This window comes from Neopelma chrysocephalum, unplaced genomic scaffold (genome assembly GCF_003984885.1).
Source record: "Neopelma chrysocephalum unplaced genomic scaffold, ASM398488v2 Primary Assembly neopelma1_22b, whole genome shotgun sequence".
Taxonomy (NCBI): domain Eukaryota; kingdom Metazoa; phylum Chordata; class Aves; order Passeriformes; family Pipridae; genus Neopelma; species Neopelma chrysocephalum.
Window position 1 is genome coordinate 27,796,103 of NW_020897690.1, and position 24,589 is coordinate 27,820,691.

General features: G+C 37.8%; 1 protein-coding gene across 2 annotated transcripts in view; it reads left to right on the forward strand.

Annotated features, from left to right (window-relative positions):
* Positions 1 to 24,589, forward strand: part of LOC113966918 (cadherin-6) — a 103,501-nt gene that overhangs the window by 56,530 nt on the left and 22,382 nt on the right. For both annotated transcript variants that reach the window (XM_027682039.1, XM_027682050.1), the window contains exons 3-6: positions 18,525 to 18,819; positions 20,306 to 20,425; positions 22,442 to 22,609; positions 24,118 to 24,305. In XM_027682039.1, the coding sequence (XP_027537840.1) occupies positions 18,525 to 18,819; positions 20,306 to 20,425; positions 22,442 to 22,609; positions 24,118 to 24,305 (771 nt within the window). The remainder of the gene's footprint in view (positions 1 to 18,524; positions 18,820 to 20,305; positions 20,426 to 22,441; positions 22,610 to 24,117; positions 24,306 to 24,589) is intronic.

A 24,589-nucleotide genomic window follows, 5' to 3' on the forward strand; every position in this document is an offset into this window, starting at 1 on the left:
AAGTAGAGCAGCGTATTTCACCAGAAGTAAATCAAACAAAAGACAGAATCTCTCCAAGCCATTGCAAGTAAAAGGAGTAAGCAATGTACTTAGTTAAAAGTATCTGGCTGTGAGCACACACAATGGGCTATTTAAACAAAGAAATTAATTGTCATGTAATACAGTCCATGTAATACAGTCTATGCCTTTTCAGCATGTGAGGTAGTAATGGGTCACATTACTCCAGTGGTTAAAAGGTATCATATCTTATTTGGATGGCATGATAACTATCAAGAAAAATCTTCACTTTCTCTCAGATCTTTAGTATGCTAGTATTCTGTTCTTACCTTCAAAATTTTTGTTCCCCCAAAAAAGCAAGATGTGAAAAGTCAAACCAAAATGACTCCCTATGTGCACTTTTAACATTCTTTATGCAGTTCAGTTGGGAGTGCTCAGTATTTGTTTTCCTTGCCTTGCAGCTTGCACTGTGATATGTGCCTGATGCCTTCAGTTTCCAAACATAGTGACTATTTGTTACCTTTATGAGGCCTAAAGTTAAAAGTTACCCTTGTAACTTCTATTTATTCAGGGAGCATACTCAAAGCAATTTTCAATTTGTTTTTGATGCTCAGAATATCCTGTCTCATGGTCTAGATTCTGCATTCTGTATTGAGAACTGGCAGCCCAAGAGCCAATCTCAGAACGACCTCTCAGTCCTGAACAATTCCTGGGCTTGCAGTGGCTCACAGCAAAACTGCAGTCAACTATCAGTCAGCCCTATGTTGCATAGGTCAATCTGAGCTTCTCTGTTGCTTGCAGCACTGCCCACAGTGTACGTAAAGCTCTGGGCTACATCCCTGTCTCTGGCAAGTCCTCAATGGTCTTTTTCCACAGCTAAAGATCCACATGAATTTTGAGTTTACATTGTGCCTCTCAGAGGACCACCACACCCTTTACTACACAGAAGGATGAAGACTGAAGTTTTACACCTTTCCAGATTTGGGCTCCCTCGAGCGCTTCATCACTGCAAGAGTGCTGTGGTCCCTGGGGAGCACTAATTGCCATCTGCACCACTCTGCAGGGGAACTTCCCTCTTAGCAGGACATAGGGGTTTTGTGGGCCATTTATAGCACTCCTACTCATGCTACTGACAAGAAAGTCACAGGGTCCTTTATGGGTAACAATATGAGTTAATTACAGTGGTATGTTTAACTCTGTGGTAAAAGAAGCATTAAGATCAGCCTTTTACACATGACAAAACTGATGTATAGGGAGGTTAAAAGACCTTCTGCACAGCTAAAAGTCAGAAATTTCAAAACTGAGATTGGAAAAAAAAAAAATCAGAGTTCTTCTTCCCTTCCCTTCCCCCTCTCCTCAGTTTATATGATTAGATCACCTGCCTCCCACTTCAGTAGGCTGAATACTTGTCATTCTCTTAAAAGGTAGAACAAATGCTGTGGCGCATCTGCACTTCCTTTATTCCTCATCCATCAGTCATATTTTATGTTCCACCACTTGACTTTCCCAAGTGCCCTTCATTTCTGTATTGAATTGCACACACATACACACACTTGTCTTATATTCCTCTTTGAAAGATTTACTGGCACTGATAGAAGTTCTCTGTACTGTCAGTCTCTGTGGAATAGAGATAACTCTGTAATGAGGGACAGTTGGGAGGTTAGAGGCCCAGGACAACAATCCAAAAACAGCTTGCAGATTTTAAACCATCATACGGAAGCTAAGAAGGGAGATAATGAGCAATGGGTGGAGTGGGGCAAGGATGTTATTCAGAAAATGACAAGGCAGGAAATATAGCATGGTTAATGTTTACGATCATCATAACTGTGAATCTACTTGGCATCATCCTTGTATCCAAATATATTATACAATATAAGAGCCTTACAACCATCTGTTTCAAACATACCACATTATCTACATAAAGGCACATGGTAGTACTTACAGTGTAACGATACCTAACCTCCTCCTCTTCTTCTCATTCCACCTAGAGAAGCAAGCAAATCCTACGACCCTCAAAGGAATATTTCTGTTAATTCTTATTTTTCATTTTTGTGTCCCAAATGTAACAATTTTGTTTTCCACAGCTAGTGACCCACTCATACCAGTCCTTACATTTTGGGTCATATCTTTTCACAGATTAACCTGTTCTACTCTTTTTAGCAATCTGCATATCATCCTGAATTGTGTGCCCCTAGGCTTCTAGATATAGAAAAACTGCTGAACATATTAATCTTCCTCTCCAAGGAGACAGTGTATGTGAAGTTCATGCTTTATTATGGGTTACTTTTTGGAGCTGTGATTACTATTTTCTTATTTGTTTGTATGGAACAGTAAAGTTCTCACTATGAAGCTGCAACATCATTAATATAGATCTTGAAGGCTGGCAACAGCTAAAAGAAAAATCGCTCTTTCTGGCCTAAGACAACCATTGTTACTCCACCATTTCTTGTTTACAGTTTACTTACTGAAAATAGTAAACCATAAAGCTTAAAGAAATCTCTTTATTAAATTAAACATATTGTTGGTAACTCCCTTTTCTTTTGCTGCCATTTCCCTCACTGGTGAATATAGGTTCACAGTGGGGCAGCAGCGGATTGGGAACTGTGGCCAGCCAGTGTAACATTTCAAAACACAAACCAAAAATGTGTTGTGATGTGAACACCTACTGTTGATCCATGTGCGCTAATGCAGACTGTGGCTTGCTTTCACCATTAATGGGGTGAAACAAACCTCCGCATGCACTTGCAAGTACTTCAAGATTCAGTGAAGCTTGTAGTTATCATGAAAGTCTGAGATGGCAGATGAAGGAAAGGGAAGAATTGCCCTCGAGAAGGAAAGGAGAAGGAAAAAGTATCAATCCTTTCTCTCTTTTCTTCTAATTTTACAAAAAAAAAAAAAGAGAAAAACGAAGGTTGTAAAGAAATAAAATACTGAGTGAGCTGGGAGTTAAAAGCTTAAAGGAGAAGGGGGAAACAGATCAGTCAATGTTTGTGTTAGAACTATCATTCCCAGTGTTTTCTTTACAGAGTTATTTATTTGGAGTCATATCATTTAATGAAGACTGCAGTCCTTCTATCCCCAACTTGCATATGCCATGTGGTACAGGGCAGGGCTCTTGGAGAGCTCAGCTGAAATGGCTTCTCTGTATAGGACTATTGTCTCTATGGCACTATTTCTTACTCTGTCTTTTTGGGAAACATCAAGTGATATTTTACCATTAGATGCCTGTTGGAACAAAGATGATTTTAAATGTCCTACACAGGCTTACGTAATGATCATTCAGTCATCTTTAGAATGTTTGTCATCTTTGCCCATTTTGTATCTACATGTTGGAAGGCAACATCGAGTTCATTCAAGTAATTTGTATCATTTACGTGTTTAGCATCATGTTGTCATTAATGGAAGGTCAAGTTCTTCCTAAAAGACAACCAAACAACGTAACTGTGCTTTTGGCTCTATGTCATACTTCTTCCTACCTAGCAGCCCTTATAATCAAGCTGATCAGGACACTGGCAGAGGATTTAAAGGGCATGCAAACAGAGGTGTCAGAGCACTCATTCACAGTTCCTTTCCACTTCATGTAGTTTTACACATTTCAGGTCAGTTGCTTAAAGCACAGTTAACGCTGCTTACAGCTGCTAAAATTACTCACAGAATGTCCTGTACAGCTGAAGCATAGCAACTGCCAAGGGGGTTGCGGGCAAGGAGTTAATGCTTGTGGATGAAGACTTTTGCATGTATATTCATGGTAATAGTAAACTGGTGTGAGCTTGACCCTCATGCTAAGAAAGCCTGTCAGGATCTACGCCATTCACCTGATAAATACCTTATTTTACCTACAGAAATATTTCATGTACCATTTCCTCAACAGTTTTTAGACTGATAGTATCATACCAATTATATGTGCTTAAAAATGCTTTTCTTTCATGAATATTAGATATTATATAACTGAGAGAGCATGAACACGAATATTCTCACTGAAAGAATTCCAGGTTCTCCACTCAGAATGAACATGCATGTAACAGCTATGTTGGATCTTGAACCTGAAGTCTGGGACTGAATATCACTCCTGCCAGATAGTAGACCTTCCTGTCTTACTTCTAAACAAAACCATTTCTCTCTTCTCTCCTTGTACATCACATGCTTCAGCTCTCTATATCCTCTTGGTAACCCTTCTGTAAATTCACTGCAATATGTTAATATCTTTCTTGTACAGAGGAAGGGCAAAACTAGATGCAGTACTCCAGCTGTATTTTCACAAACTTTGAATGGAGGAGAATGATAAATGCCCTCAAGCTAACAGGCTGTACTTTTGCTAAAGCAAACCACTTGGCTTTCTTCTCAGCAAGGACACACTGCTGATTCACATCCAATTTATTGTTTACTGAAATGCCCAGATACTGCAGTGCAAAACTGTTTTCTCTCCAGCCTGTACTGCTGCAAGGGATTATTCCAGCATAGGTGCAGGACTTTGTATTTGCCTGTGCTGAACTTCATGATGTTTTCATCAGTACCTTTCTCCAGGTTGTCGAGATCCCTTCAAATAAGAGCTCTATCTTCTCAATATTGAGAGTGCTTAACCCAACCAGACTCCATTTTTTTATGATTTGCAAACTGCTGAGGATGCATTCCATAATTTGAGTCATTAATAAAGACATCAAGCAGCATGAACACCCAGTGTCAGCTCCTGAGGAACATCACTAGTAATGTGTCACTGATCAGTCTTCATACCCCCCTTTGAACTTGGCTATCCAGAGAATTTTCCACCCTCCTTATAATTGGACATCTTTCCTATCCATATCTCACTTATTTGTCTGTCAGGATACTGTGGGCCAAAGGCCTTGTTAAAGTCATGCAGTATTCACTGCACTTGTTCCCTGTGCCATCCATGTTGTCATGGAAGGCAATTAGGTTAGTGAAGCATGATTTTTCCACTACTAAATCCACGTTGGTTTTTCCAAATCACCTTTTCCTTCATGTACCTGAATATAGCTTCCAAGCATATTTGCTTTATAACCCATGATGGAACTGAGATATAGCTGTCCAGTCTCTAGTTCCCACGTCCTTCTTCTTGCCCTTCTTTAGAATTGGTGTGACTTTACCTATTTTCAGAATGTAAGAACCTTCCCCAAAGACTATGAGTTGTCAGACAGTATAGGAAGAAACATTTAATCACTGTCACCGTCTTTAGATGCATCCGATGTTTTCTTATGGAACCGAGTGTGTCCAATTTACCTAAAAGGCACGTGATTTATTGTTTTGTGTCTGCTGTGGATAATGCTTCACTTTACCAGAATTGTCTGCTAGGCTTAAGGCACTTTGGGGCCTGTGGGCAAATTGCAGTTCCATATCCCTAAGCAATTCTTCTTTTTTCATGACTAATGGGTCCAACATAACACATCCTCTGGTCAACTGATCGATCACCATGGTGAAGAAGTTGTCTTAGGACATTCTGCAGAAACCTGGGTTGCTTGCACACAGACGTATTGCCCTTCCAGCAAACATGAGAATGATTAAAGTCCTCCATGAGTATTATGACCTGCAGTCACAGGGTTTCCTCCATCTGTCTAAAGAAGGCTTTATCTACTTCATCTCTTTGAGCAGACAGTCTGTGGCAGAGGAGGTGTCTTGTGTTGGCCTGTCCTCTTACCCACAAGATCTCAACTGATTTATCATCTATTCCAAAGCAAAGCTCCATCTACATGAGCTAATGGTTTGCTAATCCACCTCCTTGCCTTCCTGACCTGACTTTTATAAAAGACCTATCCTTCTGCTGCAGCATTCAAGTCATGTGAGCTGTCCCTTCACAGCCTCGCTAATGCTGTTTGAGGAATACTTATTTGAAAGAAGAATCTGCTCAATGCCGGACTTGGCTAAAGTTTACTATAAACATTTCCCTACTTGGGCAGTCTTCCTCAAGAGGGTTCTGTTGAGAGTTAAATGTATGGGCTTTTAGATTGCATCCGCTCTCTCACAAATCCTTGATTATCTGTTTACACAATGGAAACTTTTGTTAGAAACAAAGTCTGGGAACATGAGAGAATGGAGATATTTTTCCTTTCCCCAGCTTCTGAATTGTAGAACTAGATGATAGGGGCATACAAATAGATTAAAGATTCAACTAAACCTGTGGATATGAATTAATTTTCTTTTTGTTTGAGTCTTCATTTAAATCTGAATGCTGGTTCTCATCTGTTTTAGTGTTTGTCTATATCCTCCCTTCTCCATCCCCCTACTTTCCTCACTGACACACACACTTATATAGCATATAAAATTCATACACACATTTCAGTGTTTGATTGTCAGCATCAAGCACTCAGAATATCAAAGGGTCACCTTTGTCAGTAAGCAAAGGATGAGCATTTGCTTTCAAGCGCATCCATCAGGGGAGTAGTCAGAACCTGTTACTTGTCGAAGAAGCCTAATGTTTTATTCAACTATATCCCAGTAAAAACATTTCTGGCCAAGGGTTTTTTTGTTTTGTTTTGTTTTCTAGTTCGTCTTTAAGATAGATTCTCCCCTACTCCCACAGGAGAATGGAGGTTTTCACTGAGTTAGAAAGGTACATGCTCATATGCCTTAATTAAGGTGCTATATTTGCTTACTATTTAATTAAGAGGCATTTTTGAAAGTTCAATACTTCAAAGAAAACATTTTGTCAGTGATTAAATAGGTAATTCTGACCGCTGATAAAGAGTAATCAACTGTCCCTGGGTAAATTCACAGAGAAATGAAAGACAAACGTATAATACAGAATGATTCCACTAAGTATATGCCTCATGTAATTTTGAGAGTAAGGCACATATACTAAACCAAATTATTAATTGTAATGTTTGCTGAATGTACTCTTTTCTGAAAAAAAATATTTTCTCCTAATCTCAGCAGAATACCTGCTGTCATCTCCTACTGTGGGAGTTTCCTTTTTTAATTGACCAATGCAGTACAGGACAGAAGTCCTGTTATAGTCAGTTGAAGGATATGAGGATATTGAAATTAATTTCCCTCTGAATTGGAAAAAAGCAGTAAAGAAAGTTGATGCTCTTGAATTGTAGGCACAATTCTAATTGAAAAATGGGTGTTTAGGCATGCATCCCTTTAGGGACTCATTTTGTTCCCATTGAATGTCATTACAAGTCAGGCACTTAATTTTTCTTAACCCCACATATGAAAGCACATATATTCATTTTCATGGATTTTTTAAGATACCTCAAAATGTTACTTGAGCTAATATAGCCAGCCCCAGAGTGCAGAAACTCCCCTATCTACCGCATCCAAATCTGTGGTGACAGTAACCTTCAGCTCTTGGATAATAACAAAAGCCTGAGAACAATTAGATCTTCTACCTTTGCAGCTGCATTAAGAATAGACCATCCCCCAAACCTTTAAATGCAGCAGGCAGCGGCAAAGCCACAGTATTGCTAATCTTGATTCCAGTTAAATGGTCCTCAGTCCTTCCACAAACTAACACAGAACAAATTACACCCAAGGCTCTCAAATCATGTTATAATCGCTACGTACAGAACTGGACATTACTAACAACCTACATTTTACTGCAGGGAGAACGTAGAAGCATCAAATAGTGATCTAAGATCAGACAGGAAGACTCTGACAAAGACAGTACTAAAACCTGCCAGTCCTGTATTTGCAGCTACAAGCCTATCTTTCCCTTGCATATCTCATGTTTTTGTCAGAGATACTCTTAAAAGTGCTTCACTCCTTGTTTGTATTTTTTTCTGTATACCAAAAAAATCATCAGTGATGCCTCAAACTAAGTTTCCCATTTAGTTTTTCAGACGCACATTTGAATTCAATGACTGACTTTTCAGTTAAGTCAGTCAATGACTGACTTTGCAGTGATGGGAAGTCTGTCTCCTAAACCAAAATGACTTGTATGGCTCCTTCAAGAATTCAAAGGCTTGAATTTTCATTCCTGATCACTAAAATGGATGCACTAGATAGGAAAATAATTTTTTAATCTATTCTAATCTTCTGCTCAGCTATTCATGTAAGAGAGGTTTTAGTACCTGAGCTAGAATGTGACAAGTGTGGTGTTGGCTAAGTCCTTTATGCTTTTTGGTAGGTGAGTGCTAATGTCTCCACAAAAACAAATTCTCATGTCTACCAGGTACTGTTTCTATCACACAGTTTGAAAACACTGGCAAAAAGAAACGGTGGTCGGTATGACAAAGAAATGCCAGATGCTTAAATAGATGCACCTAAAGCATAAAACGGGGTTTAAACTGCCTTGGCTTTCTCTCAGAGAAGAACCAGATCTCCATGCATTTGTTAGGGTAATTGCAGAAGTCTGTACAATTCTCTATTGTTACCATCACTACTGTTTAGCTGGAGAGGGCTCTTTGATCTTTCAAAGGCATAATGAAACCCAACTGCTCTAAGTATAACTGGGAAAATTCAGTACACAGCCATGGATTTTTTTTTTTAAGTGAGAGGTCAGTTATTACTCAGAGTCAGAATTGTTTTGAGCTCCTTAGAGTCTGAAAGGAAAACTGTCTTTCTTAGTGTTATACAGTAGTTCAAAGAAAAGCAAGAAGTTTGATAAAAGAACACGAAACTCAAGAACCCATATGTATAGAGATCAGAGACTTGACACCACAGTCTCTTGTGCCTTATAAATTAAAGACCTGTTTGTAAAGGCAAACTTTGTAAATTCCTGCTATAATTGGGCTTAGAGATAATAGGAAAAGGAACAAATAAAACTGCATTACCACAGCAGTGCTAAGCAGCACTCAGCTCAGGAGAACATGAGGTACCTTTACCTAGTTTGCAGCTTTGCCAAATATCCATTAAGATCTGATAATAAGTGGCCCCTAGAGAGAAGGGCCATCAGAATAAAGTACCTAGCTATTTTGGTGTACTGCAGTGCAGGACAAAAGCTCTTGTGCCATTGTCCCTATTTAATCACAGTGAAGAGCAGAAGCAGCTGGGGAACCAAGGAGGGGAAAGAGTTGAGAGGCCCAAGGCAATGTTGAAAGGATTGACACGTTCCAATTGATTTTTTGCAAAGCTGATTAGCTGTGGCTACATGTTTGCACTTCAGGTTAGAAACCCCATTTGTGATTTTGAAGGGTGTGTAATAACTCTGTGAGTCACCAGAGTATGCGTTTATTCTTAGCTTCATACATTTAAAGCAAGTTCCCAACTACTCTTTGGGCAGCCTATTCTATAAACCAAGGATCCCAAAATCAGCCAAACTGTTGTCTCTGTCTTTCTCAGGCCATGTGGCCTAACATATGGCCCTCACAAAATGAGAGTAAAATGAGCCTTCCAGCCTGCCTGGACCTTCCAGCCTGCATGAAGGGTGTGAGTCTGAAATTCCACAGTGAGAGAACAAGTTGCCTCTTATCCCTGATTTAATGACAGACTCTTATTCCATTGTCCTTTATACTTTATTTCTCAATCTTTTTTTTTCTCCTCAGCACCCTGTATTCTTATTATAGTGCCTTTTCTATGTTCTGTTTGTTTTGAAATGCCACTATCTTTTTCTTATACTCAGTTTGCCTTTTGAGTACTGGGTTGCTTCTGAATCTTGAAATATGCTTAGCGCCTTTTGGTCCATTCGTTTTCTGAAATTGTTCATCAGCACAAAACTGGTTTTAGCCTCTCTTAGTGTCATTCATTTACAGGGAACGGTTTGGCACTGCTACGTTTGAGAATGAATGAGAAAGTTCACTAACATTTTTATACTCTCAAGAAACAGAAAGATAGCATCACCCTGATGTTTTTCTCTAGATTTTTTTGGTAATTTCTCCTTTAGTTCTTGATATCAGGACAATATTTTTGTAGACCTTACTCCTGTTACTGAACACTTCTACCTGACATACAGCTTTTTCCCTGTTTGCAGTGGCTGCAATTTAAGCTTTTTTTGTGTATGTGTAAAAGCCAGTACTTAGGTTAAAGGGGACCCATAGAGGGTATTGTTATACACTGAGGTGATTGTCTTAATAAAGCATTTGATGTATATTTTAATAGTCCAAGTATCGGATTTCTATATCTTTTATTATTTTATTATTATTATTTCAATATTTACTGAGTTTTTCTGCTAATTTGCCAGTTTGCATGCAACCATGGCTGATACAGTTTTCTTAAATGAAGTATCTTGCAGATATTCTTTGTGTAAAAACACAGCCTTTTATGTATTATTATATTAATGGAATCCACAGCTGAATAAGCTAGGTATTAAAGTATTCCTGGTTTTGCTATACTAATTCTTAAGGACCAAGAAAGTAAGCATAATCAGACAGACATAGTATATTTTTCAATAACTCCAAAGAAACCAACACCACAAAATGCAAAAATCTTCTGTAACCTCAGTAATTCTTCAGTGCTCTGTTTCATTATTTTTTACAGATTTAATATTTTTATTCAGGGGTTGGACTCAATGACCTTAATGGTCCCTTCCAACTCTGCATATTCTATGATTCTTGATTTCAGTCCTGAATCTTATCCCTTATTGCTGATAAGAATATATTACAGTAAGAAAAGGGTGATATTAGAAATGGAAGGAATAGAAACAGGAAAAAATGCAATGTTCATGAAATAGGAGTTATTAAGAAAAGAATCTAATACACAATGCCTGATCATAAAATGGAAGGAGAAGGAGCAGGAGAAGGAGAAAAAAACACCTGAATATTTTGGTCAGGAAGAACTAGTTAGATAAAGCAATGAAAATGGCAAATGTTTTTACTCATTTCTAACTCAGGAAAATATTAACATTGTTGTCATAAGACCTAAGTCCATTTGTGCAGAAGGAAGGCCAACTGAAATGCAGCAATTACAGAAAATGAGCTAGGAGCATTAGCCCTTCACATCTGGCCTTTTCTTCACTGGCTCTTTTTGGAATCCACTTGTCTTGAAAACAAGAGACTGGGGTTGTAAACGGAATTCCAGCTGAGGACTCAGAAGTGCCTATTTTGGAAGCAAAGACTGTAGCCTAGCAAGAAAGATAACAAGAGCATATGGAATTATTATCTATAAATGCAGGATGAGGAAGAATGTATGTATGTGGGAGGAGGTTCTTAAAACAGAAAAATAATGCAAGAACAGCACATCTATTTTGGGAAACAAGCGTATTTCTTGTCACCAGAGCAGCTATTTCTTGAAATAGGAACTGTGTACCTGTTGCACTTTTTTCATCACTAGGCATGGTGAGAGACAAGCAAGTTAAAACTACATTAACAAACTCAAACACTCAGGAATCAGTCACACTGAGCCATATTCAGGTTTATTGTATTAACTATAGTGTAAGAACTATACTTAGTGTAGTAAACCGATCACTTACTATAGTTATCCAACTTAATTATTCTGTAAACCGTGACATCTGTTACATCAAGAAAGTGATGAAAAATGAAGACTGGTGATTGCTTAAGACAGCAGATTTTGGGTTAGTTAGGAGATAAAAAAAGTGGGAACCTCCTTTAAGTGCCTGTTGGAACAATTTAAATACAACCTCTGTGTGAGAGTGCTGTTTCTGACAGCTGTTCATCAGGAATCATGGTGCTGTGATCTGGTAGCACTGGGTCTGTTTGCATTTCTATTTAATCTTGTCAGATTTTTTTTTGTTGTTTTATTTTCTTTGAAAATGCAAGTGTTTGAATCTTACTTCGAATTCTGTCTCTCCATTTTTGAGGCTATAGAATATATAGCTTCATATAATCTTCAAATTGTTTTACATAGAAATGAAAAGGAATCATCTGTTCTAGTTTCTGTAAACACCAACAAGGTTTGGAATCACTGTAGCATCTTTCTGCCGTTGTCTTCCAAATTACTTTTTAGGATCCAACCTTCTGTAACTAGCTTCAGTGATCTAGCCTCTATCCCTGTAGAGATAAATAGTCCTCTCTTCTAAATAGTTCTAAAGTCCATTAACTTACTTCACTTGAATTTTACAGAGGAATAAAGGTGTCAAAATCATAAATTTCATGTACAGTTTGAAGAACAGTAGCTGCATCAGGCAAATAAACCTACATTGTGCCCTGACTGTTTGGTCAGCTGGCTGTTCCATAAATATACATATAAACTACCAGCTGCAGCCCATGCTATTTCTTCTCCAACCAGTATGTAGGAAACATAAGAAGTACCATCATTTTGCAGTGTAGAGGATTTGAGGACAAGGGCTGGAGCAGAAAGTAAACAGCACCACACAGTGAGGTAAGGGATATGAGGAAGAGCTGGAGGCTTTGGCTCCAGGGATGAATTAGGTAGAGAGTTTATATGGTGTACCAAAGGATCTAGAGCTTACCATAACTGAGACCAGAAGAACATAGCACACATGTCCCTGGGAAATCTGTTGCTTCTGGTGATGCTGGATCTCCCTGTGGACCTTGTGGAATGTCTTTTTGGAAGAAAGGATCTTTTATGTCTTGAAATAAATTATTTGTATAGCTGTTTGCCCTGATGATGCATGAAATATTGTGTGTATATGTAGGTATATGGAACACATATATAGCGTTTTGGTGGTATTTTTTCTGCATTAGAAAGAAGCTTGTATTTAAACTCAAGCAAAATACATATAAATACTTATTACCTAATGTGCCAAACCAGTGACATTTTCCTTTTAACACAGTTACCAAGTAGAATGAAAACTTAGGTGCTAATTATTTGGTGATATTATCAATGCTGATTGTTTTACTAATTGAGGGGTTGGTTGGTGCTGTAGGGGTACAGACCACCAGGAGAGCCAGTGAAGAGTGCAAAGTTGTTATTACTCTTACTATTACAGTATTAGCAGTCTCATTTTGAATGCTTTGTCTTTCTGAATGCTTTAGCATTGCACTGTGTAACCTCAAGGAGTACATGTGGTTGAATTTGTTCATTACTAGACAGGATTCTGGTGTTTGGATATATTAAATTTGGAGCAAAATCGTGTGCTATGAATACTGCCAAGAGTAAAACCATGATTATCTTTGTTAGCTACCTACCGAGTGCTTACTATTTTAATAATTGATGTCAATTTCATTATTGTGTTAGGAGGCAAAAATGTGACCACAGCAACCCCAGAATATCAAGTCGCTCTTATAAATACAAACAAATAATAAGATGCAAGAGACAGTTTATTTGTGGATAATTGTAGGTTGATGCTTCAATGTGTACATCCCAAGGTCAATTGACTTTGGTCTTTGCAGAGGTTCTTTGCTCTGAAATTCAGTGACTAGCATGTAATATTCACAAAAGGAAAGGAAACATGGTCGGTAGGGTGAATGAAAAACCATTTTACCCACCAAATTGCAAGGTATTGTAACCAGCAATATGACATTTGTGGGAGCTAAACTGCAATTTACAACTGTCTTTCATAACCTAAAGCCACTTCCTAAATGACATTAACTGCTGTTTAAATCAGTGTTATACAGTGAGGTAGAGGAGGAGCATTATTTAATTCTGGAGAGAATATCCACAGCCTGCAATTTCAATTTTTTGGAATTTAATTACCACAGCTGCAAAAGTACATTTTCAGTACAACCTTGTTACAAATATCCATGCTAGAAAGCCACTTCTCTCTAGTGTATTTCATTAAACACAAAAAAAAAAAGTTTATGGTTAGTCTTAACCTATTAAAACATATGGGATCTCACTTTTATCATACAGTTTGCACTACTGTTTCATACAGTTTCATCTCAAGTTGAATTAACCATGTTTAGAAAAGGGCCCTGAGGGCACCACCCAGCCCTGACTGTCCCTGTCCATCTGCCCACAGCCCAGGGCCCCTTGTCAACCCCATGGGGTCAGCAGCCCCTGCCCCAGAAACACCACAACAGGGCAGGTCTCCAGCTCCCAACAGCCCTGCCCAGCCATCACTATTCCCAGGAGGCACCTGATACCCAGGGCTGGGGCTGCTCCAGTCACCCAGGGGTGCCCTGCTCCTGTCTGGGGCAGTGGACAGGCCATAGGACAGGCCCTGCCATCACCCACCTGGGCAGACGCTATCCCCCACACCATGTCAGTTTATAGTCTTATTGCAAAAGCACATGAAACATCCCCTTAAAGTCTTCCTACATAAATTCTCTGCTGAAGTAATTCCTGAGTGTGTAGAATGGGTCCAACTTAATTTTTAAAACCCTGGTAAAATTTTTCTGGAATGTTACTTTAAAATAAAGCAATGCTATCTAGTCAAGATGAACACACATGCTGTTCATACATTCACTCCAGAAATAAATTTAAAAAAAAGTTTGTGTACAAATACTTTGAGCATAGATATCACTTGCCTTTTCCTTGTTGTTGTGCTGAAGACACCCCATTGCCACCACCCTTGGAGATTTTGGAAGGTGCTGCCAGAGATACTGCAGGAAACAAGGCTACTCCAGATTGTGGTTAATTTGAAAAAAAAACCCAAAACCAAAAAACAACCAGGTCTCATTTTAAAGTAATTAAGTATATGACAACAAGCAGAATGTCCAATACAAGCAGCTAATGCTACAACCCTGTGTGCTCTTTAAATGCCTCTTCCTTCAGGAGGAATGAAATCTTCCCCACGTCCAGGCAAATGTATTTGAATGGCTTGGGCTGTAACATTTGGGAGAGGCAGAAGAAAGAAAAAGGCTGGAGAGTTTTTATCTGACTGTAAGTCATTAAAAGCAAACCAGATGGTTCACTTAACAGTGGTATTAAACCGAGTAAAAGTATGCCTAGGGCATAGTAAAATCTTTAATTCATCCTCAGCCTTAGCCAGTGATTGATGGACAATGTCACAAGACTGTTCAGATTAGATTCTGAATGAATCAATTTACTATAATATTAATACAGTGCAATTGGTGATGCATTTACTTTTTATTGCATAGACTTAGTTCTTCACAATTTTGCTTACCTTTGGGGTATTGCTCAGTTCAGCCACTGATTGAAATGAATGGTGTTGAGTAACACGGAGTTCCTGTGGAAGTATAAAATCTGTCTTAATGTGGAGTCCTAAAATCTTTGGCTGAAGTAACTTTGTCTTGAGGACTGGTAATATGATACCCCACATGACATGAGCTCTGTGTCCCAAACATATTATTCTATCTCATGACTATCTGCCATGGCCCTTTTATTTGACTAACTTTATGCATAGGATAATGGACCCTCTTCTGCAACACAGGTTAGTACACAGAGTGAAGCTATAATATCATGTATTGGCTAGCATCAGCCCTGCTAAAAGCATCTGCAGTATAATTTATGCACATACCTCATCATTTTCTTTGCAATGAGTTGTCTGGATAGTGAAAAACAAAGGAAAATGGGTTTGTTATTACCATTGATTTCATCCTCATAACCTCACAGTGGTGTTTCTATATACAACCCCCCTGTATTTTAAAGCACATCTTGCCTCCAGGCCTTCCTTCTGGCCTCAACTTGCACCATTCTTTTTGTCCTTTAGTTTTATTCCCAATTTATTTCTTTTTATCCTGATTACAGTAGCAATTTCCCTCTTCATGTAGGTCACACAAGCAAAACATTGCTTCCAAAATAAACTGACACTTAAGGAAAAATAAACCAGAAGATTGGATAAAACTTTGCTTGGATAAAACTTTTCTACCCAGCAAACAGTCAAGGACAGATAATGTAATATAAAATAATAAGTCTTTTTTTTGGATGTTTTCCTCATAAGTGAATGCTGCATATTTATGTATAAGAAACTTTTCTAGAGATCTGTTTGGCTTTTTTCATACATAAAAACTTTTTTCTGAATAAAAGGGAACAACATCCAAACTATTTTGGCCCAGCAGTTAAGCAGTTGATGCTGATTGTGGTGTGATAGAAGCCTATCCCCTTAGGGTGACAACTATCCTATCCTCTCCTATCCTTTACTGAAATCAAACAGATTTTAGTCACACTTTTTTAGACCCTTTGTGAACCAGATTCACAAGGCCACACATGGTGACACACTGTAAGTTTGTTGTTGGTTTGAAGAACAGGCATTCAGCCAGCCTTAGCTCTATGTATTATACATGGGTATGTAGGACATGACCTCACCCAAGTCTCACTCTCACAGTAAATAATCCGCGTACAGCCTGCCTAACTGATCACTTAGTTTGTTCTGTCATGTCTTAGGAAGGCTGTAAAAATAAAGATATCAAAGTTGGAAAAGACCTTGTCAGAGGGAATGTTTATTTTCAAAAGTTAGTGGTTTAACTGGAAGTCTAGAGATTGAACCTTAGATGAAGACCAGATCCTCATTCTCAATATTGATGACTCCGAGATATGTCTTGATGTCCAGAGTCATAATGGGTCTTACACAGGTGAATTAATTGTGGAGGAGGAGTGGAAATTTCATAAACAATTGATGTAAAAAAACCCTACAAGTTTCCATTTTTAGCTCTTTAGGTGGCCTGGGCTAGGTAAAGAATGTTATGGAGGACTGTTCCAGTGGTTCCAACACGTTTTCTGTGTTGACCATTTTTTTGCTGCTTTGTTGATTAAAACTAAATTTAATTAAAACGATGATAAAAATGAGCTTAGGAGTTCAGCCTGTACCAAGTCTCAAAACAGCACTATTCCATGATTCATAAGAATTAATGATAGTCTGTTACTGAGGGCTGTTTTTGTCCCTGTATGTTACAAAGTTAAAGAGGCTTTCAAGGCAAACAAAAGTTGAATTTTTGGTGTGAAACAATCATAAAAATACACAATTTTAAAGACAAAATTATTTTCATGCCTTTCTGTTGCAGGTTGCCTTTGAGAAAACTTCTAATCAAATAATCTGTTGAAATTACTTCCTGTGGTAGACTCCTAGTCTAACTTCTTAACAAGCTGATAGATGTTTTTTAGAGTCTGAGGGTGTGTCTAATAAATAATTCCTCTAGGCCTCATGGCTGAGGGAATTGGCCAACTGAATAGGACTCAGGAGACCTAAACTCTATTCCAAGTTTCAAGACTGGGAAACTGTGCTTTGTTATCCTAAAAGCAGAGCAAATGGTATTGACTGATTTTGTGAAGGGTTGTTAAATCTGCTTATGAAAAATGCTGCATAGAAACTACTTACTTATTATTCTTATTATCAGGAAAAAGGGCTCCGTGCAAAATTACACAGAATGCCCATTTTCTCCCTGCAGGAAATTACGAAAAGTGCTTCAGCATATCTGCTAATGATTAACCTTGCTACAGTTATGATATTTTGTATTACTGGACAGTTTGGGTATGTGTGGTGACAGAGTGTTTTGCCCTTAGAGGCAAACTTGTTGCATGAAGCGTGCTTTCTCTAGGGATCATAGGCATATGTGCACAGAGCGGAGCACAGTGCCCTCAAGTGGTTTGGCAGTAGGTTTCTGATCTGGGCAGAAAGTTGGAGGAAACCCAAAACGTTGACCATAAGCTAATGCTGGAGGCTGCCGTTCCAGCATGGTAGGGGCATAGCCAGGCACTGGTGAAGTCTATGCCAAGATTCTTTCAATCTACAAATCTTTCTGTTCTACAAAACATGCTATCCAGCAATGCTAAGTACTCTACCACACAGTCAACTAGGGGTTTTTTTCTAACTTTTATTCAGGAAAAGAGAAGCACAGAGCTGGTTGAGAAAGTCCAACTTTTTTGACTCATAAAAATCTCTTCACTATGAGAGAAACAATTTCCAGGAATCTTGCTACCTAACAGATTTTTTTCCCATTAATTTTGTCGCCTATGCTCTGATTTTAGAAGCCATTTTAATATTTCTTTTTTTAAATTTTTATTTTCTGTAATGTAACTATCCTTGACTTTAAGACTGGGGGAATAAATAAGCTTTTATCAAAGGAACACCCATAAGGGTATGATTTAGTCAGTTACACCTTTTGTGTGTAGTAAACAGCATTTCAAGAGATGTGGAAATCTGGGAAAAAAAAGATGATGTTTTGGGCAGTTCATACTTTGTATGCTAACTACCATTATTCTCCTCTTTCACTTTTCCCCACCAAGTTTCAGTTGGGTCCGTGTCCGTTTGGATAAAGCTACTGATCTCTTCCCTTCCAGTGCTATAATGGTCTAGTATGCCTGCCTGCCTCTGCCCTCAATTTGCCAGATCCGTGAATGCATGTATTTATCTGCTATTTGTGTATGTATTTAGTATGTCATTTTATTGTGCACTGTGTGGTATATTACATGATGTCCATGACGTGTAAGAACCAAGCATCCAAAATTTAAACTCAAGAAGTGGCTTGGCTGGCTACTTTCTGGTTTTTCCTTACTGCAATTCCTGAATCCACTGGTTTTTCCACTGTAGGATCTCATTGCTCTACATATTTCTAGGATTTCACCTAGGCCACTAGCATTTAGAGTTAATTGATGTATATTTAGATTGGGAAAGTGGTCTGCAGCTTCAGTTCATGGTTCTCCTTGGGCAATTTCTTATAATATTGCAGGCCATTTCAATTCTGACATCAAGACACAACTCTATCTGTTCACTGCTTCTGCTGTGATATCAACTCTTTTCCCAAAAGCAATGTACAGACTTTTATCTGAGTATTAATAATAGTAAAGCATATATCATGATATCAGTTAAAGTATCTGGAATTGTGTCCCAATTATTTATTTTCCTTTCTTTTTATTTATTCCCATTTCACCACCAGCTGCATTCAGACCAGGATAAAGGAGATGGATCACTTAAATACATCCTTTCCGGAGATGGAGCAGGAGACCTCTTCATTATCAACGAAAACACTGGTGACATCCAGGCTACAAAGAGACTAGACAGGGAAGAAAAGCCTGTATACATACTCCGTGCCCAGGCTGTAAACAGAAGGACTGGAAGACCAGTGGAACCAGAATCTGAGTTCATCATTAAGATCCACGATATCAATGACAATGAGCCAATGTTTACAAAGGACGTTTACAATGCCAGCATTCCTGAAATGTCAGATGTTGGTAGGTGCTAACTAATAACTGATTTCCGTGTCTGGTCTGGGTTCTTTCTGTGGAGTTAGTGAAGGGCTCAAAGTTTACAGGCACTGAATACAGACATGTGCTGTTCGAGTCTGGAGTAAAAGCACCTCAGATGTTTAACAAAAAAAAATCTAACTCCAGGAAGATAGTGACACCAGTTTGCTGGAATCAGAGGTGTCAGCTGAGTGAAACATGCTCCCTCTGTTATGCCACAAAAAATGCAAGTTAATACCATCTGCTTTAGTTTCAGAGCTGTGTTACATGACACCCTTAGAGTTTAATAAGCCTTGTTAACATGATTTAGTAAAAGTGTAATAATGTGGTAATCTGTGGTCACCTGTGTCAATACCACTCCTAGATCTGTTCAGCAATCCTTCTTTAGTTCAGGAAAGTAAACAAAATGGAAAAGAGTAGGTACAGAAGGGGTTGTACACATTTCAGGAGTAAAAACTGTAACCCAAGTCAACTCATCACTGATTCTGAGATATGCCATTAATTTCCTATGACCTTTGTTGCTCTTCTCGTGCAAAAGAAAAGAACTCCAAAGTCCTTCGAAGTCTACTGAAATCTTTCTATTGATTTAAAATGTATTGAGCTGTAAGAATCAATCAAGAAAATAAAATAACTTTCTTGAAGTATGGTTTTAAGATGGGATCTTTTCCTGAGAAGTCGACAGATTTTGATTCTTTGTCTCTGATTCTTAGGGAGGGCAGTTTGATTTCTTTGTCAGGATGCAATGGATGGTTGAATTGCAAAAAGCATATTTCTAGTCTGAAATAATGTCCAGGGAGAGAAGCATTAATTAATCATGATCAAGAATGAGATTAAAATAAAGCTCAAGCAATATGAAAATAAAGACTTCGGGGCATACTCTCTCCTCTCATTCATAGGACTTGCCACATGGATGAAACCTCATCTGATGAAGTGAGAACACAGTATTCACATTTTAATGTGGGAAGTGAATACTTTATTCACAAATGGGTTTAAATGCCAAAATCTAAGCTAAATTTTTATATTTCTTAACACTTTGCCTAGGATTCAACACCATTTCGTTCTCTCGAAGACACATGAAAAAAGAGATTTACATTCCTATATCAAATACCTTACAAGTGTGAGTAAATTTGCAAAAGTATATTCTTAACCTAGATTCAAATTCTGAATGCTTTCAATATCTGGAGAAAGGTGCGTTTCTGCTTCCTTCACAAGAAACACCATGAAGGATCTGTATATCCAATCAATAAATGTGTGTTTTAATGAGTTGAGAATAAGACAACTGTCACTTTGGGTTTGAGAGCTATCATTTTGGGACTGTCCTTTATGAACAAAGAAACTTCTACAAAATAAGAATGTCTCTAACTTCTTGCCACAAGTCTGACCTGAACCTGAATCATTTTTTTTCTATGTCATAAGTGTCTTGGCCATGAAAAAAACCCTATTCATTTTTATTTTCTTTAATTTTTCATTACAGGTACCTTTGTTGTGCAGGTCACCGCAACTGATGCTGATGATCCTACATATGGGAATAGTGCTAAAGTTGTCTACAGCATTCTCCAGGGACAACCATATTTCTCCGTCGAATCTGAGACAGGTCAGGGGACCTTATCTGTCACACTGTGACAATGTCTGTAATTCAAAATGACATGCTAAGCCAAGCTAGGATATAATAGAAAAAAAACTTCAAAGAGATTACATCTTACTCAGTGCAAAATCTGACAAACTTAATAGAGCGATACATCTGTAAACATGACACCTACGTTATTTTAATCTTACCAGCAAAGTCTAATAAACACAATTAGTATTGGATGTGAACCAGTTTTCAATCATTTTTAACAAGCAGTGGGTACAGAGACTGCTGTGGATGTTTAAATTAAACCAAATAAGTTGGCTTTTAGATGAAAACGAGGAACAGGTGGGTGTGGAAAAAAAGTGCTTATTCCTCATAGATCTTCATAATGGCTAAATTAAGACTGAGGATTTGTTCAGGTGAGGTTTTTTTCTCCTTCTGCTTCTTCAAAACTTGTTTAAAGTAATTATAATTTCTGTACATCTGCAACATATCACTTTAATGCTAATTTTATGAAAGAAATCTTAATTAAGAATAATGATAGAAGAGGTAAAATTGACTGTTGCGCTAAACTAGAAGATCACAAATAGAATCCCAAAGTTCTGAGTTCTGTTTTTGGAGGATGTTTAAATTACAGACAGTGACTGGAATATTTAATGGTTTGAATAACAGCTTTAGAATCTGTGCATGTAAAACACATGCATTCTAGCAGACTGGATCTGCTCTACCATTTACTTTCTGACTACATAGCTTTATAACAAAATTTTCCAGAGAGAAACAAGAGATCTCAAGAAACTCCTTCACTGGGAATATCCACTGTGTTAGGTTGCTGGAAGCTAGAGAAATCGATTCTCCTTAGCATCCTTACAGGAAAGAAATAGATTTTACAGACTTTTAATCAGGTTTTAGCATTGGTGCCTATCTTAAATAAATTGTAGAGACTCAGGGAAAAGGAGGGAGAGATTACATGTCTCAAACTGAAACCTGAGGTGAAAAAGTGTACACAATTCTGAAAGAAGTGAGAGCCAAGATCAAAGGGAGCTTCCCTTCAAGCATAAGGTATTAGATAATACAAGCCAGGATTTTTGCACTGATGCACTCATTCTGACTCGGACAGTACACTATATGCTCTTCTAGGGTTATAAGAAGGATAAGGCAGCTGAGAGTTCACCAGTGATAATCTTTTAGCAAGAGGTTTGTATGGGGCAAGGGAAGCCAAGTAAACCACAGTCTTGATCTTCCTGCCATGGAAATCAATTTCAGAACTCTTAGAGTGAAATAAGTCTCTGTCAAAGTCACTGTGAGTTTTGTCATGGATTTCAGTACTTGAATTTCACTCCTTTTGCTTACAAAGGAGTCAGTTCTTACCTTAAGAGATCCGGTGAGAATGCAAACATTTTGCTTCATGGTAAATCTGAATGATTGAATTTCGATAGGAATTGGCCTTTGAAGAAGGAAGTGACTGTCAAATCATTCTAATCATTTTATAAATAAAAATATATACACTCATTCATGTTTGGATGCTCATAATTTTCTTAATTAATTTCTCTTCTTCCATTTAATATTGTTAATGATCTTTATAAGATATCTTTATAAGATATCTTTAATGATATCTTATTAAAATTAGATTTTCCTTTACCATATCTGTCAAAATAAAAATATTGACAGAACTGGAGAGAAATGATGGAGCACATTATAATGAATAAAGAGCCTTTTTCCAGTTCAGTGAAAGACTTTAGCATGGAACTGAAAGAGGGTAAATAGTTATGTAAAATAAATGGCTTGCAAATAAGTAGAACATCTTTCTGGCGATGCCACTAATATTGTGTCTGTCACATAGGCAGTAGCCTAAGATGTGACATGACAAATCTGTAATTTAATGAACCATCTCATAATAGTAAATATTTGTACTGGGCAAAGTTTACTTATTACGAAGAGATTGTTTTGTTTTTTAGACTGTAGGGGTTTTTTAATAAGAATTTCCATCAAAGTCAGTACCTTATGTGTGAACTCCCCGCTCTTTAATTTTCTTATTTTCAGGCATTATTAAAACTGCTTTGCTAAACATGGACCGTGAAAATAGAGAGCAATACCAAGTGGTCATCCAGGCTAAAGACATGGGAGGCCAGATGGGCGGATTATCGGGAACCACCACTGTGAACATCACGTTGACTGACGTAAATGACAATCCACCTCGCTTCCCCCAGAGTATGGAATATTTACATTCTGTATTGTAACATTAACATGAACAAAAATTGTTCTTGTTTTGGTTTTTGTTCACCTTAGATATTGTTTCTTCTATTGTGGACTTATTGAGTATCAAACTTTCTTTAGGAAGGCAAAAAAGAGCACATAAGTAAGCATCATGATAAGCTCAATTGCAACAACTGGGAAACAAATATTTAATATTTTTATTTCACTGCAGTGGGCAGTTTGAGAGGTGAATTACTGTGCAGAAACAACTTCTGTTTTTCCTACCTATTAAAGAGCTGTGATCAACATAATCTATATTTCTTGTTCACTGTTATTTCTTTCAGACCTTGTGGTTGATCACATTTTAAGATTTCTGTTGTAATCTAATGTATTTAAGTTTTGAAACATATTTATTTAATTATGCAAAAATATCCCAAAAGCAATTCTATAAAAAATAAATATTTACAACCAGAAAGCATTTGCTTCAATGAATTTTCTTATATTCTTTGCATACAGAAACAAAAGCATGTACATAAATACACACCAGGTATTCCTGCCTATTTTACTTCCCCTGTCTCAAATAAGGTTGTACTTATCTGTGTGATATTTATGGGAATCAGTTGAGCAAGCTCTCCTAGAAAGTAATTTCTGTTAATGACCATTCAAAGTGATTCAGCTTTCATCCACTTCTCTTTCCTTATCTTTCCTTCCTTCCTTCTTTCTCTCTTTTTCTTCTTGTTTTGTGTTTTCTAACCACTGCTCTCTGTATGATGTGTGTGTATCACAGTGTCAGTGTGTGTCAAAGTCAAGAGCAGCTGTTAGAGAAAATAATTGCAGATCCTATCAGACAAATCAGCAAGCTTTGGCGGTTAAGTCACTGGGAAAGTTATTGGAAGCAACTTGTCATTTAAGTTCAAACTCTGTTCTTAGCTGTGGGCAAAGAGTTTCCATTTAAATTAGAGCAACGTAAGAAGAAATATAGCACTCTGACCCCAACGAGTTAATTATACATCTCTGGACATAAATGTCTTTGATATAAAAACCAAAGATACAGCTTCATAATGCCAACATTCCACAAGTAGCCTTTTTTGCAGACGAAAATTCAATGTAGCGTATTTTTAATAGGCATTTGAACTGGATTCAGCTTTACTGTTACTAAGCTGCATTGGCCTCTCACAGTTCTTAATATTTGTCCTTTGGCCTCGAGACATTTTTCATATACAGTTCTGATATGGCCCGCAAAGACCATAAGAATGTCTTGAAAGGGACATATGTTGCTAAAATTACGTGTTTCTAGCAAAGCAAAATGCCCATCCTCCATATTAGAAAACAGATAGAGAAATAAGTTATTTTTATCCACCTGAAAGTATGGCAGAAGGTGAAGGCTTTTGCCCCAGGAAGGCTTGAAGACACAATGACTCGCTAACTCACCTGTGCATGACCAGCATGAACAGTGGGCTGAGAGATGGTGTCCAAAGTACCATGAGACTGACTAACAAAATTTCCTTCTCTGTCTGCTGTAGGCACATATCAATTCAGAGCTCCCGAGTCTATGCCACTAGACTCACCAGTTGGCAGGATAAAAGCCAATGATGCTGACGTGGATGAAAATGCAGAGATTGAATACAGCATCACTGAGGGGGACGGATATGACGTGTTTGGAATTACCACAGACAAGGACACACAGGAAGGAATTATAACTGTGAAAAAGGTAAATATCTTAACACATGTAAAGTTTCTTTTATACAAGCAATTGGTATCCTTCCTCTTATACTTCCCTTACTAAACCCCAATGCACATACTTTGAAGGAGCTGAGAGAGTAAATAAGCTAAGGAGTGGGGTGGGACTGAGAAAAAAATATACATCCTGAACTTATCCACAGAAAAACTCAAGGAAGCACCACCATCAAGCTGTGATTTTCTCCCTGTGATGCTTACAGGATTTGCTCGCTTAGCAGAAAGTGCTGTGTTAAGAACACAGAAATAATCAGTATC